Here is a 19004-nt window from a genome sequence, read left to right as displayed (position 1 = left end):
GACATGAAAGCATGGTTGATCTAGGTTAGAGGCAAACTGTGCTTTTTGCTGTGAAGTTCCTAATGTCTCCGCCAGCTTGCAGCTAGCTAACTGTGAGTTGACTGAACTGAAACCCAGGAGCTCTCTTGAAGTATTGTAACTCGGTGTATGTGAACTAGAAAGGGGAAGCAGTGCTGAGAGTTTTCTTTGCCTGTGGAACATTCACATCGTCTGCATTCTCAGGAAGCCAAATACTGATGGGTACGTGGTTCTTTTTTATTATGCCTCTCTTCGTTATTTAATATTTCTTGGATTACTTCTGGGAAATGAGGACTCAGTACTGAACTTGAGGTCCACTGTCAATTTGGGATCAAACTGCACCAGGAGAACATGCATACTATGAGATTATGTATTTGAGGAGCAGATGTGGTCATCTCAGTTGAGATCTGCACGTTTGCAGCGTGAACTATAAGAGGGTAAAAAGAAACGCAGGTTCTTATGACGTGGTGATGTAAAGCTGATGTTTTAGTTAGGCTTTTTATCATAATAGAAATGAGAACTGAAATCTCCTGTCATTTAAAATATGAATGGCACAATTCTCTTTCTATTTTCTCTAGTGTAACCATCTTTGTTCTCTTTTATAAAACTTGAATCAAGTTGGCTTCTCTCCTCCTGCTCATCCATTCCTGCAGGTGCAAGTCAGAATCCTTCAACCAACTAAAGGAACACCGAGTAACTCTTCTGACTTCTTAAGATTAATCACTTTCTTCTCCAGGGCAAAACTGGTTTGTTTCATTCTTACCGTGGAGTGATCCAGCAATTGAAGTGTGTTTTTCCACCACTTCCAAATTTGCCTGGTACTGCAGCCTGGAGCCTTAAAACTTCCTCATGCATGTAGGTTGGAAAATTGCTAATGACAATATTTCATTAAGGTAGATTATCACTTTCTAGCTGATTAATACTGTTTGGAAGCAGAATGTGCTCTTTTATTCATGGTTTTGCTTAAACCAGGTAAGCGCAAGTACGGTTACCAAACAAAAAGTACAGAAAGTTACTGGAAATTGAGAGACAAAAGTGTTTTGAAGTCACTTAGTGTTTTCCATTCTTTGTTAAGTTTCTGGTCAGGAAGCTCTGGTCTCTTTGAGTTGTAGGATTTAAGGTTTGAATATGCAAAACCTTAAAGCTGCCTGGGTGGAAATGGCACAGGTGGTGTTGGTTTTTTTTTTTCTTCTGTTTCTCTGACTTGTGGAACTCTCAGATGGAATCTCTTTGGGAGGGGAGGCCTTTCCCTAGGACTTGTGCTCTGGAGTGTCTGTCATTCAAATATTTCTTTATACTGCTTCCCTTGTGTGTGTGTGTACAGGGACAAAGTTTGTTTCCTTAACTGGTCACGATACACTTACATGAGTGGATGTTCCGTGTTACACAAGAAGTTTCTGATGATTAGGATGACATCTGAACTGTCTGCTGTGATCAGTATATTCATAAATCACGTTGCTGTGTTTGAACAGTTAGTACTCTCAGGGGAATATACGAAGACTGCAAGGTTGTTACCACTTCACCAATTTCTCTGATGTTGCGGTCTTTGGAGAGAAATTATAACTGTGGTGCTCTTCGGTACAAAACAAGTAAACAAAAACACAACAAAAACAAAAACAACCACCACAAAGCCCAAGAAGTGAAAATTCTCCATCTAAATGAAGGGGGGGGAGGGAGGAAAAGAAAAATGGTAATTCAGTTAGTTTTACTCTAATTATCTGAGCTGTAATCTTGCCTTGTGTGGCTAGAATGTGCTAGCAACTACACTGTCTGAGGTGTCTGCTTTAGCAACTGGCTGCATATATATTTGTGGAGGAGAATCTGAAATTAGTCCTTGCTAAGTTTTGTCTGCAGGTCAAAAGTATAGTTGAATGAGCTGATTTAGAAAGCAGTTTGTCTTGAATAAGCCTGTTAAGGGTGATTTGAAAGTACCTTTAAATTCTCTTTAAAAGCACAATCCATTAACAGATTACACGTAAACTGAAACATTGCCCCCAAATAAATAGAAGCATTTTTCAAAAACTTAAGACGACTTCTGCTTAAATCTTGTAAGATGTTACTTTTCTTCTCTGGAGATCAGTACAGAAAGGGAACAGAAATGCAGTTCTTCCCTGCTTCAGTGTGTAAATGGCCTTAAAATGCAAAGAACTACGTATTTCTTTTGACAGGTAGGTAATACAGACAATTAATTTGGCACTATGCCATTATGTGGATGGCAAGGTATCTTAAGCAGCGTTTTATTCTGTTTTGGTAAGTTTGATGCAGTTAGTAATAAAAGGTTTTGTTTGACCACTGCTGATCCCGGTACATGAATCTTCTGGTTTTTGAGAGTACTGTATTACTGTTTGAAGCACAGAAAACACAGCTTTACTGACAAACACCTACACTGTTTCAATTTATTTATCTGTGAATGCTCAGAATTCTTGTGCAAGGGTTGAGTCTTTACTGCTCTTCTTTGAGGTTTTTGCTTGAACTGAAGTTGCCATATTCTTTTATTTGAAGAAGATAAGGACAGATTTAACTTGTATGGTAGCAGATCTCATTGTACTCTTCAATTAGAGTCACACAGAAATCAAGATTTTTCAGGTAATGACAACCAGATGACACTAAAGCTTTGATTTCATGTTAGGATTAAATTGGAGAAAAAAACAAGCTTGAAATTGTTTCTGCTGTAATCAAATTTTTGCAGTTTCATATTGCCCAGTACAGTTTTAAACCATTAACGTCAACTTCATGAAAGAAAATGTCAGCACTTTACTATGGAAAAGATTTCAGTGGATTAACATTGCACTATTTTATGGAGTATCACTTGCAGTCTACGGTCGAGATTTTGCACCCCATTGAACCTACATGCTGCATAAATATGGAACAAGGTCTTTCTTCTGCCTTAAGGAGAGGCATCAAAATGAAAAGGTCTTTCATATTCTGCTAAAAAGCTTGACAACTGCTGACATCTAATAGAAAATGGGATTTAACTTGCTAGTAGCTGGTTTTGGATTGTAGAGTCTTTAAATATACTGTAGCAAGAAATAATTCTTCTGAAGCCTTCCAAGGTTTCTTACTGAATCTTTTGCTTTTTTCCTTTTGGAATGAAGAAAAACAAGGATATATCCAAACCAAAGCACTAAAGATACTTCCCATAGAAGAATCCACTGATAAAAACTTCGCGCAACTGAAAAAAATCTTAGAACTTCAGCTTGATCAGAGATGCTACTGAGATTTCTTACAAAGAAACATACTTGGAAGTTCTAATGTGAACAGTTCAAACAGGTTTGCGCAATGTACGATATGATTACTATGTGTTTTGCAGTAGGTACTTTATAGTTAAGGTAAGGAGGAATGTGAATACCCTTTTCCAGGGAGTTGACAATCTACATATTCCTTTATTAGGAATATAACGATTTGTATCTCCTTTCCCTTCTCCAAGCAGGCAGGGAATCTGCTGAAAGGCTGAAGGGATGGCCCTAAAGTAAACTTGGGTATAAACTTCCTCATTTTTACTTTAAAAGTTTGTCTGTTATAGTCTCATTGCAGTACATATGTTTCAGATGTAGCTTGAGAAGACTATTCGGATACCCCTTAAGCAGTTTACCTGCAAATCTGCTGGGGAGACACTAACATGGTGAGTATGCTGTGTTGCTAGTAGTATGCTGACAGTGCACATCTGTACCTGCTTACTTGAAGATGAACTTGGAACAGAATAAAAATCTGACAGAAAAATTAGATTTACCTCAGTAAAAACACGTAAGTGGCTGTTTGGCTTTGGGTCAATTTGGGGAACTGATGGAACCTGTGACCTTCGGTGATAAATACTTCTCCATCACCTCCTTTGTTGTGTCCAGTACTGGCTCGTAGAAGATTCTCAGTCCTGTGGATTTCCATCCTCTTGTTCCTAAGCTAGACTTACAATGTGCTGTGTTGAAGGAAAGGACTGTCTAGAAGTTGACTGGCACAATTTATGTTTTGCTAAATGCAAAAATGCTGAGCATATCACGTTGTCACTTTGCACACTGCTTTTCTAGTTTCTTGGATTCTGCATCTAAATCATAGTCTTGAATTTCATTTAAAAAAAAACACAGTTGTCCAGAGAATTTCTCTGTTAAAGGCTGCTCTCTACTACATACTCTGATGCAGCAGCATCCAGTGCAGAGTTTTGGAGACAAGTTCCTCAACTGCATCTGTTACAGCTGAGCAATCTTGTAGAGAGTGTCTTTCTCAATGAGTATTGCAGAATTTCTCTCTTCATTCAGTCATTTCTTCTCAGCGTCTGACCTTTTTGGTGCTAAGTTCCATAAACAGAAAATACGGGTGCTGTGTTCTTGTTCATGGACAGTTGTTTTACCATTCCTAGTGAAACAGAACTTCAGAAATACACATTACTTAAAAAGCTGCACAACTGACATGAGGTCCAGGGCTGGTGGTGAGGTGGCTGTGTTTTTGCAGGAGTGTGATTTATATATGTTCTTCATCCAGGTGTTGTTATTCATAGAAAGATTGTTTTCAAATGTCATTGCCTTGGAAAATACTCTTTCTGCAGCAGTTCTGTATCAGTCTCTCATTTAGATGAATGCTTGAGCTTGAGACTTTGGTATAGTAGTTCTTCCAGTTTAGGAGATTTACTTACCTAAGATAAAGATTTATAGCTTATCTCTTGTACACATTGTTTTGCCTTTTCTGGACTATTATGGCATTTCCTTTGATCTTAAATTATCCTTGGCTACATGTATCAAGATGAAGGAAATCCATTTTCAACAGTGGGAGTTACTTTTTAGCCTCGATGTACAGGAGAGACAAATAATGTACTTCTCTCCTTGTGATACTTACTGTGTCTTTTTTTTATGCATTTTCTAGCACAGTTCATAAACAAATGTGTAATGCACCTCATATGTGTATTAAACTTAAATGTGTGATGCTGAAAACAGTTTCCTTTACACTGAGTTCTCCAGCTGGACTACTCTAGTCCAGCAGGGATTAAGACTTCTGTGTGGCCTCCAGAGCCTTCTGCACTGTTGTTTTTCAAGTTTCAGTCTTTGCTGTGATTATTTTTTTATTCTGTGTTTGTGTCAAGTTGTGTAGACCTGGTGAGTACAGTATAGCTAAATGTACAGAGCGAGTCTGGGTATTGTAGAAACATTGTTAACTTTCTGCAATATGTAGGTTGCTTTCTTTTTTTTTTTTTTTTTTTTAATGTTACTGGTTTCATTGTTCCCTACCTGTGATACACCATCTGTGGAGAAGGGAGACCTCTGGAAATAATGGTGCTAAAATTGCATTGAGTTTAAAGTCATTAACATTATTAAAATATTTTCAATATACACTTGGTTGGCATAATCACTGGCAAAGAGAATATAAATCAGACTGGGCATTAGGGAATTTTTGGAAAGTATAAAAGGGTAGAAATACATTATGAAAAAGTAGGAATTGGAATTCAGCGTTCAGTGTGTCAGATTCCTTTTTTTTTTTTGCTGACTTTCTAACTGTGATAAAAAGCAAAGGTTTTGAAAATAGGATAATATGTAAAATGCTGCTTTTAGTGATCTTGGGGAGAAGAACGCTCAGTAGTGAATAGGCACCATTTTTTGACTTACACTGTTATCAACTGGGATTTTTTGTTTGGATGTTTTTTTTTGCTGATGTCATTGTTACAGAGTTTGATTTATTTTAAGAGTAGTTTTGCCTTTGGAAGCAGCAGCCTACCTCCAGCAGCGTCACTGACATGTTGCCCTTGAACCCTATGCACACAGGGATTCCGTCCTGCGCCCGGGATGCGTCTGAGCCAAACTCTGAACAGTTAATGTGGAGCAGATAAGCCCTGTTACCAGAAGGGAAATGGCACAAAGATGCATGTCTTCAGTGATGCTTCTCAGAAATCACCTTATAACTTCTCATAGACTAATTAACTTGATTTTTATCTAGGGATTTACCCTTGTGAGTCAGTCCTCTTATGTTTTGCAGACAGGCTGGGGGGATGCTGCATCTTAACATGGTATGGTGGATCAATCATATGTAATTTTGAACTGTCTATGGTGTGGATTCATGTGCTGGGGCACACTGAATGTCTGAAGTTACGCTATGGTCATATGTATTGATAACATACTCGTGTGATCTTAACAGTGCAGAACTGAGTTGTCATGGCAAGGGATTTTTCCAATGCTACAGTTCTGTTTAAATGGCTTATGGGGAAAACAGACATTGGACAGGTGTCTGCATAAAATCTTCCTCCCTATTAATCTCAGTGCTCCTGTATTTCTACCAGGATTTAGGGCTATTGTATTTGTAACACAATTTTTACCTTGTCATTACTCCATTACTTTTATGGATTTCTATTTTACACCTGCATGATATCAGAGTTAACATCTGCAATACTTGAATTTATCTATCCTCTCTGCCTTCTTCTCCTCCAGCTCTCTTAATTGCTGTTTTGTATGCCTGAGACTACTTTCTCAACTTTAGCTTCCAGTATGTGTTGTTGTGTTTTGGTTATGGTGCTCTTAACTCCGGTTTATTTCCAGTGGAAAAAGCCCCTTGAATGCTTCCAAACACATAGCCATTCAATAACATACTGAATAAAGACAATTGAACTGGCATCAGAAGGCTTATAGGAGAAGCTTTATGAAGTGGTGAGCTGAGTTTTGCAACTAGTAAGATTCTTGGATCACTGAAGCATGTTGCTGGGACAATGCAAGGGCCAGTAAATTTTTCTGGAAAGACTTTTGGGACATTACATGCGGCTTTCAGGTGATGTCAGCGCTGTGCTCCCGAGGAACACCTTCCACACTGGTTCTGGCATCGTTTGCAATGAGAGGAGCTGCTCTACAAAAGATGGCTGCTTGCCACTATTTGCTGGAAAACAACTTCTGCAGAAAGAGCAGCTGGATGGCTCTGAGGTTGGCAGTTGGCTGTGGTTGACATAACAGGCCATAGAGTAGTATTAAGAGAGGTGAGATCTGATGGTAACTGCCAGTTTACTGACTGAGGCCTTAATATTTGTTATTTCTTAAGAAACAGATCTTGAGAATTGAAGTTAGGGCATTCCCACATAAATGTTGGCCTGTGTTTTATGACACAGACAAAAACTAAAATTGCTTTTGCATAACCAGTAAATTTGGGGGCAAATGGTCACAGATAGTAGTGTGATGATCTGAGTAAATCAATACCATGAGGAGGTGGTGGGGTTGCTGTCAGTGTATTGATGCAGACAGACTGTAGGCTGTTAGCAGGGAACAGGACGGTCACTGTTCCTGAGTGTGTAAGGGAAAGAAATCGCTATCTTTTTGTTTTAAATACTCAGTGCAGTTTTATGGAAACAAGCTTATAACAACTCAGGAGAAGGAGGATTCTGTAGTTTTCTCTCAGCTATTCAAGAGTTCACACAGGAACAATTTGGCACCAAACATGTTCTAAGCCATTGCAGTCTTCCTCACAGTAGCTGCTCAAGAAACATTGTTCCAAAGATAATTCCTTCCAGCATGACATGTCCCCTTCTAAAAAATGGAATTCAATCATCTTTATGAGTAAGCCCAGGATCTGCAAGGATTTTGTTTTCCTGATTGGTGTGACTGTTAAAATGCAGAAAGCATTGCCACCAGCATCCTGGTTACGTTCATGTTCAGGTTGCAGGTATGGAAGATGCTTACACAAATAATATAGTGTTAATGGACATGTCTCGAGTTAAGTGCTAACATATGGATGGATATAGTATTGTCACTTCGTTATATTTAAAAAAATAATCAAAGCTCTATGCAGTTCTTGAAACAGAACATTTGTCACCAGATCAAACACTCCTGCCTTGGCTTGGCTCGTTGCAGCCTTGGGAAGCCAAGATCATGTGCCATGAATACAGAGACCTTCACTGACTGGACCATTACTGAGACAGTGTTTCCAGCTTCCAGATGTTGCCAGTTCCTGCAAAGATTGCTCTGGTCTTTTGGATAACATAGCTCATTAAACATTTAGTCAGAAACAGGTGAGATTGCTTTGAAGCTTAGGGTTTATAAATAGCTGCAGAATAAATTGTCTATTTGAAGTTGTGGGATGATGAAGAAAAATGCACTGAAGGGGGCTTTACCTGAGCTCTGACAGCAGCAGTGACTCTAGGTGCTGCACAGGGGCTTGCACTCTACCCAGAGGTTACTTGAAGGGTCTGCTGCCGAGCAAAAGGCCCTTGCTGTTCTGTACTCACTCGGAAATGCCATGCTGTGGGCACAGCCTTCCACAAAGAAACAACAAACTGAAAAATTTCTGGGCCAGCCGCTGTCAGAGCTGAGAAGATACAGCTTTGCTGCTGCTTGGTGTCATGCTCGCAGCTGCAGCCAAGGACATTTCTGAACATGAATAGATCATACTCTGCATTATAATGATTGCTCAAGAGAGGAGAGCACTCTCGCTTTTAAAAATACTGTTTATACAGACTTAACTTTTTGTAACTGTAGCTACTATTCTTAAAGTGTTTTATTTAAAAGCAGCCTTTGTAATTGTTTTTATCTGAACACAGGTTGCACTGCCAGTCATAGGGACTCAGTAGATGCAGAGATGTGTAGGGCTGGCCTCACTTTTCCCTTGAGCATGGATTCATGGTGTTTTCAAAAGTTGTCCTTATGTCTACTATTTCTTACTCACAGACCTGGAAATTAGAAATGGAAAACACTTAAGCTGTTCAATATTCTGTGCTTGCTCTCTGAGAACCAAATGAGGACTGGTTTTATATAGAGATGTATAGATATGTATATACACATATATGTTGTCAGTTATTTCACTTAGTTTTTTAAAATAATACAAAGTATTTTTTTATAATTTCTGTTCTTTGTGTAAAGTTATGGATGACATATATGTGCTTTGGGAAATCCAGTAAAATATTTTCCTTGGAAGTTTCAGGGTTTTTTCCTGTTCATACTCCCAGCTTTTCACTTCACTGTTTGCTTTTAGGTGCTTATTTTCCATGATTGTGGTAAAACTAAAAGATTTGCCCTGTTGGGTACAGGCTGGCACTTTTAAGAATGATCTTTATTAATCTAGTAGAACAAGTAGTGAGAAAACAATAAAAGCCTGAGCAATAAACACCAGCAGAGAAGGTGCCACATTTGGTTCATGCCAGTTGAACTTAATGCTGTGTCATTAAATGTTGCTTAGTAGGTAATGGGGAAATAGCCACAGAAAGTGTCTGTAACACCCATTTTATTGGAATAGCAAAACCAAGAACAGTGTTTGACTCTAATATACAAAATGAAAATTACCCTATGAACTTTTAATCAAAAGCCTAGTGCTAAAAAACAAATTACTAAATTTGGGAAGCCTATAGAAATACTGCAGAGGCTGACAGTAGATATGATTGCTTACTGTAAATATGCTGAAAGTCATCTCAAAAGGACAAATAGGAAATTTCTCAAATGTGTATTACCAGAAAAAAGAGAAAGAAAATTAAATTGATCATGACATGGGATTTCACCTGCCATGCAGCAGCCTGTACAGTTAGCTGAGAAGGAATTACTGTGTAAATATGGACTGTATCCTCACACATGTTGAGTATTGACTTAAATATGCTTTTCCTTGAGATCTGTGGCACAGCTCTCACTGGCTTTACCTAAGTAGCTGTTCTCAAGTATTATCAGGCTTGCTTTTAAAAATGGGTTTACAAGTTTGGCATTTATCTATTCACAGACACGTGTGCTTGTTCTCTGGCAGTGTGCCTCCCATCTTCTCCCACTCCAACTGCCTCCCCTCCAAGATGAGCATTATTCCCTGCCAACCTGCTGGTTTTGGGTGGTGGAGGTGAGTCTTGAATATCAGCAGCGGCTGACTATCACTCTTGTGTACCTGTGCTCAGAGTAAATATCTCCCTCAAAAGCCCCTGGACTACACAGTGGCCTCCCTGTGGAGGTGCTGGCCCACACTGCCATCTGGGCAGAGATCCTTTCTCCACCCTGCTTGTCCCTGCACTCAGGCTTTAGTGCTGCAGGCAGGCTGGTGAGCTGGGACAGAGGAAGGGGTGTCTCCTCCAGCTGGCAAGTGATGTCAGATCTCTCAAATGTCTTTGAACTGTAACCTGGATTAGGCTGTCCTTCCAGTGCGTGTAATGGGACAGCAAATGTTGCTGAGATTTTGTGAGCACAGGCTCACCAGGGGATGCTTACCTGGAGAGAGGTGCCCGGATGCCAAATACACATCTTAGACATGTATTTGAGAGAAGATCCCTTTCAAGAACATCTACTTGAGATGGGAACTTCCAGGGCTGGTTCAGTCACAGCAGACAGGTCCAAGTCCTTAGCAGGAGCAAAGAAGAAAAAGAGATGTTTTATTGCTTGTCAGAGTTTCCCCCCCAAGCTATTTTGGCACATGAGATGAATCTTCACTAGGAGCTGCTTCCAGCTCTAATTAGCTGTCCATGTGTAATATGGGCTTTTATGGTAAGTAATAACATAGGTGAGTACATAAGAGTTCCCGGGGCCTTGCCAGCTTAGTCAGTGTGGTCACATCTCCCTCTTTCGGCTGCTACAGGAGCAGCCTGGAGACAGCAAAACGATTTTTAGTGCTTCACAGTCTTTGCTGCTGTTCAGCTGTGTAGACAGGGTAAACTGCTGTGGATGGTTCATGAATGCAATTGGAAATGTAAAAGGATAGCTTCAAGGAATTGGTCCCAGAGGATACAGTTACAGGTGGCTGTGGGCTTTTTGCATATACCACAGAAATTTGGATAGAGTGAAGGAACTGATTATTTTTAAGAGGAAACTGAGTCAGCAGTAGGTGAGTGCTTCCCCACTGCTTCCTCAGGTAAGGGGTGGGAAATGGCGAAGCAAGAGCCCACCCAAGCCTGAAGGTCATAGTTGTAGTCATTGTGTGGGCAGTGGCTCTCCCTTCTCCCCCCTAGCCCTCGAAGTAGACATACTGTCTGTAGAAATCTCCCCATGCCGGTCATCCATTAGCCTTTGTTTGAAAACCAGCTGCTGTATCTTGGGTTCTGCTAGAACATAACTGAAATTACACACCATTCCCTGCACAGCACAACCAGTGAAACCCTAATTTGTTAAGAATTCACACCCTATTTCCCTTCTGCTTCAGGCTCCATTGTCCCCAGCTGTCCCCATGTCCCAGCAGATGTGCTGACCTCCATATCAGCGTTCCTATGACCTAGATAAAACGAAGGCAGTGCGAGTTCCCCGCTTCCTGCTGCTTTCCAAGGCTCTTGCAGGAGCATGGGGCTGTGATTCAGCTCACCCTGCTTCAGCATTGCACAGCAGAGCTGTGCCTGCCTGGGTGCAACCACCCTGACACTGGGCAGACACGCACCGCCAGAGGAGGGAGCTGCACCCCAGGCACCCCAAACAGGAGCTCTACTTGCAGAGGGAGCATGAAGTGACCAAAAGGTGGGTAGATGCTCTCTCTGCACCCCTGACACCTCTCTGCTTTCTGTCACACTTGGCTGAAGGTGGACAGAGGGTTGAAAAGCTGCTGGGAAAGATGCCAGCCAGACACATGTCCCGTGGTCTCGTGTCCTTCACAGTCACTTTTTTTTTTTTTTTTTTTTTTTTTTTTTTTTTCCTTCCCTGTTTATGTTGGATGAAAAAGCTGCCCAGGCAGAATTCAACCCCTGGATACAAGTGGCGAGGCCTCATCACAGACAAAGGAAAACTGATGTGAGATGTTGTTTATTGTTGTCATGCTGGTTTACATTCCACAAAAGCCTCTGTAAAACACAGCTCTTTAGTTCCCACTTCCTTACAGTTACATAGCAAACCCTGGAACAAAAATACTGCTCCAAATGGGTCTGATCCTGTTCAACATCTTCATTAATGGTTGCATTGTGGAGTCTTGCTCCTTGGAGATACTCAGAAGCCATCTGGACATGGCCCTGGGTAACTGGCTCTTGCTGGCCCTGCTTGAGCAGGGGGTTGGGCCACATGACCTCCAGAGGTTCCTGCCAACCTCAGCGGCTCCATGACTGTGATCTGGGGCATTGCCTTGCCCTCAGCCCACTATCTGCCACTTTACTGACACCCATGAACTTGTGTGTTAGCAGAGGAAGGGAAGAACTGCTCCCCCAAGGACTTTGTGTGAAACGGCTTTGTTCTAGCAGGATGTCTTTGCTAAACTTTGTTTAGCTACAGCCAAAAGAATTTACTAACAACTCCTCCAACCAAGGCTTTCTTCCTTTTCCATCAGTGTTGGTCTTGCCTACCCAATGCATTACTTAAGCTCTGAGGTAGTTATTGCCTGCATGCACAGCACCGTCTTGTCCCTCATGGTGCCACCCGCAACACTTCTCAGATGCTGTACATTTGAGTCTGGCACTCCTAAGCTTTGGGATGTGTCTCAGTCTGCCTCCAGACCTGCCTTGCCGATGCTTCCAACAAGTTGCACTGTGGAGCAGACTGACCCTGAGGCATTGGGGTGAGGGTGTGGGTTTAAATGAGCATGCTGGTTAGTGGGGGCTGCTTAGCCCCGCAGGGATACTGGCAGGAGGAGTAAGCCCTTTTGCTGCAGTGTTACTCTTCTCCTAACAAAAGGCAAGAAGTTCCAGGGTAATGTTTTAGAGCAGAAATTATCAAATAGATCTCTAGGGATGTAAAGGGGTAGCTTAAACTGTTTATTTAAAAATGGATAAAGTAAATTTGTTATTGGGGTTGTAAAATATACAAACCACAAGAAATGAACATACAACCAGAAGCAGGAAATCTGGGAAGCCACACTCGTGCTGGGGGAAACCACTGGAGACCCCATCCTGCCCTGATGTCATTACATGTTTCCTTACCCCTGCAGACACACTGCCTTTAGATCACACCAGCTGTTTCTCTAATGCTGGAGCTGCGATTTTCCTTTCCCATGTCACTCGCTGTGCTCTAGTACACAGCTGGCACCTTGCAGCACATCCAACATCATCTTGACCTCCTCCTGATTCTCTTCTCCCAGAGTGTTTTGCATGGGGATGTCGTTGCTCATCCTCAGTTACTCACTGCTGCCCTCCCAGAACCCACTGGCCATGCCTCTCCCATGATCTCTCTCCTCTTCACAGCCTTTCCCTCCCTATCACCACTTCTGCCCAGATGAGAGCGCCCTTAAAATGCTTTGCCACACTCCATCAGGTGGAAAAGTGGCCGCTGAGTCCTGGTTACAGGGAAAAGAAAACCCTACAGCAATGAGGTGCAGACCTCAGAGCCCAAGCTCCTTACTGACTTGTGTTAAAAACTCACGGGGACTGACAGGTCCCAAAATACATGCTCGTCTTTCACCATGGGCAGGTTGTGGAGCTGAGATGTTTGGGGCAGTTTTGCCAGCAGAAGCAGTGTAAGGGGACACAGGTGGGTGTTTAACATGGCACTTTCCTCCCAGGTGATGGGTTGATGGGGGCTGGCTGTGCACCCTGCTCTCCTCCAGCATCACGGGGAACACTGCTGGTGAGCAGTCGCTCTGGCCTGCTTCCACCAGTACACGCACACACCTGCTTGGCCACAGCATGCAGCTGCATTGGGAGCTTTTGCCAAACAGGACAGGGGAGGCAGGGGGAAGTATTGTTCATGCTGGCTACAACACTTTTTACATCTCTCATACAGGGTCAGCTATCCCCGTGGGGTGCTTAAAATGCTGAAATTCACCAGCTGTTTTCTTTGGACACTGGCTTGTTGTATCTGGACAGAAACTGAGGCGTGCACATCCACTGGTCTGCTGCGCCAAGAAAACTTTGCCCGCTGTTAGGACCTCTGCCTGCTTTATAAACAGAAAGGCTGTTTGCCCTGATCTGTGGCCCTCTGGAGAAGAGAAGGAAGGTGGCTTGCCCAGGGTCACAGGGAGAGCTGGGACAGGGTGATATCCCAGGCTCCAACATGATAGCTTCATCTCTGTCCCACCCCTCCAAAGGTCTCCAGCAGGACCCCACTGGCTTTGAGCAGGGCAATAAAACACACAGCATAAAATCCCAGCACCTGAGGCAAGTGATAGGCCTCGCCCAAGGAGCTGTTTTACAGGCCAGAGAGAAAATACTCAGAATAACAGATGTTGTACAGAGTGCCCATGAGATGCTTAGCACATGGTGGCTGCACACAGGACCTGGGGCTGCTTTCACAGAGGCTCAGCTGTGGAGCAGTTCCTGGGAGCAACCAGTGGCTTTGAATCCTTCCGGGATGTCGCTGTCCAGTTTGGAAATGATTTTGTAAATGGGTTTTTTCCAGGAGGGGTCGGCGTCCTTGCCCGCTCTGACAGCACTGAAGAACTCCCGCAGCGTCAGGCTGGCCACCTCCAGGAACCGCCCTGGCACCTGTAGCGAGACAGGCATCAGCCCATGGCGCCATCGGGTCCCCTGCTCCCCCCTCACCCCAGCAAACCCCATTACCCCACCACCCCTGCCTCTCGGCTCCTCCTCACCTCAAAGTCGTTCCCCTTGTTATAGTGCATGTTGAGGGCGCGGAAAAGCTCTGAGTCCCGGGAGACACGGAGGGTACCAGCATCCACAACGCCCTCCAGCAGGGCCTGCCGGGCAAACTTCTCCACCTGGATGTAGTAAAACTCGCGGAAGTTGCTGAACCACTTGATGAGCTGGGAGGTGATGCAGCGGCTGAACTGCCAGGTGGAGAGCCAAAGGACAGGTGTTAGGTCAGTTTAGAGTCTCCTGGCCCCAATCCCAGCCCTGCCCCAGGGGTGCAAAAGCTTGGATCCCAGCTGCCCTGCGGTGGGGAGGCACATTCATGATTTAATCCCAGTGCCTCAATTGCCCAGCGCAAAGACCTGGCAGCCCAGGTCTGCCACAGCCCTGAGCACCCACTCCAGGGCAGCCTGTGCTGAAGTGGGTGCCATTCCCCTGCTCTTGCCAGCGGGGCAGGGAGACACAAGAGCATCCTCTTCCCTGTGGTTCCCCAGCAAGGTAGGCTGGGTGCCAAGCACTGGATGCTGCCATTTTACCTGCACATCAAGGAAGTAGGTCTTCAGTAGTGTGGAGCTGGGGTAGCGGGTGAAGAAAAACATCAGCTTGGCCTTCTTCAGATGGCCAGGGGTCAGTGTCTCCTGCATCTGCATCGGGGTCAAGGAAAGCCTGCACGCAGCAGCCTGAGCAGCTCAGTGCATCCCTGAGCACTGGCCCTGGCACACATATGCCTGGTGCCCATGATAACCCCTCCCCACAGACTGGCAGCAGGGTGGAAGGGTCCATCCCTGGCTCAGTACCCTTTGGCTTTTTGCTTTGGAATCCCCAGGGAAGCCACTGCTCCCCAAGATGCTTCCCAGGCCAGTGGGAACAGGGATTTTAGTAAGATTCCTGATCCTGACATAGAATGACGGGACCACCAGGATGGCTTAAGAGCAGGCTTGGGAGGTCCTGACTTCTATCCCCAGCTATGCTACAGCATCTAACCAACACTGAGGAGCAGCAGTGCCCCTCCACAGCTCAGGATCCCTTTCCTGCCCACCCTCTTTTAGCTCCCTGTGGAGCAGCAGGGACCATGACCCTGGGGAGACAGGCAGGGGCTGTGCTGTGGCTCTGGAGGACAAGGGGAGTACACCCAAGCCCAAGGACCTCTCTAGCTCCAGCTGAGTTTAGGGACCTCTCCAGCTGCCCCCAAAGGATATATGGGTGGAGGCAAAGGGTGCCCCATCCATCGCAGCCTGCAGCTCCCTGCAGCCATCCCTGCCAGCTGGCAGCAGTGCCAGGCTCTCCATGTCAGCAGGGCTCAGGGACAGGGGATGCTGATGCTGCTGTCTCACGACTGATGACCTCAGTTTGACAGTTCCCCAGTGCAAGTCAAAGGGCTCTGGAGGACCTCTCTCTGGAGCAGAGGGGGTCCCACAAGAGACACTGCCCCAGAGGCCGTGCTGGCCATAGCCCAGCAGCTGGCTTAGCAACTGGCTGTCCTGGCCGGGGTTGGCCAAGCCTAGTGAATAACCCACACTGGATACCTGAAAGGGTTTTCTGACCCCCTTTGAACTGAATGAGCCAGCATGAGAGCCTGGGCTCTTCCCTGAAGCTCCTGACAGAGTCTCAGCCTGGAGTGAGCCCAGCGAGCCCTGTGCTTTCATGGGACATGGCTTACCAAGTGGCTTTCTGCATTTCCCAGCAGCAAAATGCTCTCTCCTGGCATCTGGCCCTGGCACCGGGAGGCTGCAGTGCTGCTGCAGAAGATGGTTGGCTGCCTTTGGCCAGACAGTTTTCAGGACAGAGTCTACTACCCAGGACGTCACCACAGCCAACTCGTGCTTCAAAGCCTGTGAAAGGACCCTTGCTGCTGAGGGCAGGGTACCTGTGTCGCCTCTGTCCTCATCCTCCTCTGGCCCATGCACCTCCATGACACCCCTCCAGAGAGGTGCTTTGCACGGGTCACTGGTGGCAGCAGCGCTGTCTTTGTCCCACCTGTCTCCAAGCTTTCCAGGCAGTGGATGCACTTTCTCAGCACCTTCCTGGGTTTGGGCAGCGTCCCCAGAGTCGCAGACCTGGGACAACTTCTCCTGAAGCTGCCTCAGCTGTTGCTCTAAAAAGCAGAGCTGCTCCTTGAGCTGCTGGCAGCCCTTGGCTGCCACTCTCCTGGCCGCCCTCGTGCCCTGCTGGGGCACCCTCGGCTTCCTCTTGCTCTCTAGAAGCATCTCACCACCCCTCTCCCTCTCGTGACCAAAAGCTGCCTCCAGGCCCTTGCCAAATGCCTGAGGGGTTGGTGGAAGGCTCATGCCTTGGATGATGCTCTCCACTCTGGCCCGTTTGGCTTGTAGGTGCTGGTCAGAGAACTGGTCCCACAGGTGCTGATCAGAGAGCTGGTCCCTGTTGCTAGCACAAGGCACAGGAGCTGGGGCACAGGTCCTGGCAAAAGCCAGGGCTTGCACTCCTTCTCCAGCAGATGCACCATGCTCATAGTCCTGAGGCAGGGGCACTGCCTGAGAGGGAGGGAAAAGGATGGTGGGATCCAGGCTCCTGCCAACGATTGTGTGTCTGAGGAGCTGAGATATCAGGGATGCACTAGGGGAAGGCAAGAGAGAGTCGGTCTGGAGACAGGGCTCTGACTTCAGCCCCTGGCCATGCCCTGAAGTGGCATGGTCTCTATCCTGCTCAGAGCCAGTCCTGCCATCCATCATCTCTTCTTCCTGCCTGGAACCCAGAGAGCTGACCCTCAGCTGGTTGGGGATCATCTCCGGTGACAGACTGGCAGGCCTCCCATGTGTTTGATGTTTCAGCCTGCTAGCAGTGTGGAGCTGGAGAAAGAGCAAGAAACATCAGTGGGCAGAACCTCATACAGCAGCTCTCCATGCACATGGCCAGAGATTTTTCCTCCCAGATTTTCAAGGCATCCCTGATCCCCCACAAAATCTATTTCAGCAGGGAATGACCCAGGCCTCCAAGAAACCTCCAAGCACTGCAAAATCCATGAGCAGGTATTATGACCTGGACTGAGTAGCCCAGAGAATCGTAGGGGTTTTGTGATATCCTCAGGTTAAATTAAGGTGAAACAACACTAAATGACCCATCGGAATGTTTCATCTGAAGTAGAAACAACCTAAACTTGGAAAGAACAGTAAGTGATATGGCCTTTTACTGAAAAATCTGTAAGAAAGAAAAGAAAGGAAATAAAAGAAACAGAAGAGAAAGAGAGTAAAAGAATCCAGATCACCACCCTGGGTTCCAGTGTTGTCTCAGGTCTCATAATCTTGGGTGGTGGGTGCACACCTAGCAAAGTTCTCTGTCACCTCTTAAGTTCATCATATTGGCTGATTTGCATACTAGACAAAGAGAGGTGGTTCTCCACAAACTTATTTGCATGAAAGGCGAGGAAAAGGTGGAGCGTGGGTTCTGTACATGTGTTGAGGGGGTATGGGGTGCATCATCCAACTGAGTTGGTGGTCATGACCTCCCCCTGCCACCTTTACCTTCCCTCCAGCTTTTGCTTCTTGGGTAATTATCCTGCCTTTGGCTCCTTCTGGAGCAGGGTGTTTCCCTCTTATCAATTTTTTTAGCCCTTCTTCAAGGGTATAGTCATTAGCAAGGCCTACATCATTTATCAAGCTCGTAAATTAAAGTGTAGGCATTAACCTGAACATATGGTTTTACTCAGTTTAATCTGACCGCTTTGAGGCTTATCTAGAGAACTTGGCAATACAACATAAGGGAGTGGAGCTGTGCACCCTTCGATGGACTCTGCGCTTCCTTAGGCAGACAGTTCATCCCTTAGACTAACCACAAAGGTCACAGCTTGTCCTTGAGGCATTAACTCCTTCAATTCCTTACAACGGGCTGCCAGGTGTTGCATGATGGCAGCAACACCCTGGACACTGTCACAGCTCCCACCTACCAGCGAGGCATCCATCATGCCTGGAGTACCTTTCACATAGTTTGGGCCCTGGATGTGCCTGGCAGCATGGACTTCCCACACTGCCAACTACACCTGCACCAGAGGCATTTGGGGAAACTCTCCTCTGGGCTCATGGACTCAGGTACAAGGGTGGTGAGCACCAGCTGGAGCCCTCTGCCAGGCATGCCCGGGCAAAGCTGATATTGGGTGCTCCCAGTTGCTGGCAGAGCACAGGGACAGCAGCTACATCCCTGCTGAAGGCATTCACAGTACATAGCAGCGGGGCCACAGCATAGCTGCTGCCTGCTTCTGCCAGCACCCAGCACCTGCCTCCACCGCCTGCTAGCTGATGTCTGCAAACAGTTAGTGCTAATTGCTGTAAGGGGCCTCAGACAAGAATGTGCCCAAGGACATAATTTTGTAACTGATGGGTACCTCCCAGACATGGCAGATAAACCAGAAGACACCTGTGGAAGCTTCTCAGGGACCCTTCCCCAAATTTTAGTACACTTGTGCAATATATTAACATATTAATTACATTCTCTGGAAATAGGTGTGTACTTATCGGAAATTACACGAATGTTCATTTCTTTTATTGTATATAATAAGTGTGCCCTTGTCTTTCAGTATGCATTTTAGGTGGAATGGTCCTTCGGGGATCCAGTGCTGCAATAAAGAATGCCTGCCTTCTAAAACTTCAAACTAAGTCTTAGAGGGTTCTTTTGAGACCGAATT

The 19004-nt window shown here is 45.3% G+C and overlaps 1 protein-coding gene across 1 annotated transcript; it reads right to left on the bottom strand.

Annotated features, from left to right (window-relative positions):
• Window positions 1-14057: 14057 nt before the first annotated feature.
• Window positions 14058-19004, bottom strand: PROX2 (prospero homeobox 2). The gene is made up of 4 exons (XM_026849661.1): window positions 15565-19004; window positions 14905-15009; window positions 14371-14565; window positions 14058-14263 (listed from the first exon to the last, which is right to left on the bottom strand). The coding sequence occupies exons 1-4, from the start codon at window positions 17110-17112 to the stop codon at window positions 14078-14080; spliced, it is 2034 nt and encodes a 677-aa protein (XP_026705462.1). The 5' UTR covers window positions 17113-19004; the 3' UTR covers window positions 14058-14077.

This window comes from Athene cunicularia, assembly GCF_003259725.1.
Source record: "Athene cunicularia isolate RWA chromosome 5 unlocalized genomic scaffold, athCun1 chr5_part1, whole genome shotgun sequence".
Classification (NCBI taxonomy): Eukaryota; Metazoa; Chordata; class Aves; order Strigiformes; family Strigidae; genus Athene; species Athene cunicularia.
Note: the sequence above shows the minus strand (reverse complement) of the source record. Positions and strands in the feature narration are given on the sequence as shown.

Excerpts from the sequence above, each read along its gene's own strand:
- PROX2 (XM_026849661.1), bottom strand. The coding sequence starts at position 17,112 with ATGATCCCCAACCAGCTGAGGGTCAGCTCTCTGGGTTCCAGGCAGGAA. Across the intron at positions 15,010-15,564 it reads CCTTTGCCTCCACCCATATA|CAGGAGACACTGACCCCTGG; the intron begins TCCTTTGGGGGC and ends CCGATGCAGATG. Across the intron at positions 14,264-14,370 it reads ACAAGGGGAACGACTTTGAG|GTGCCAGGGCGGTTCCTGGA; the intron begins GTGAGGAGGAGC and ends GTCTCGCTACAG.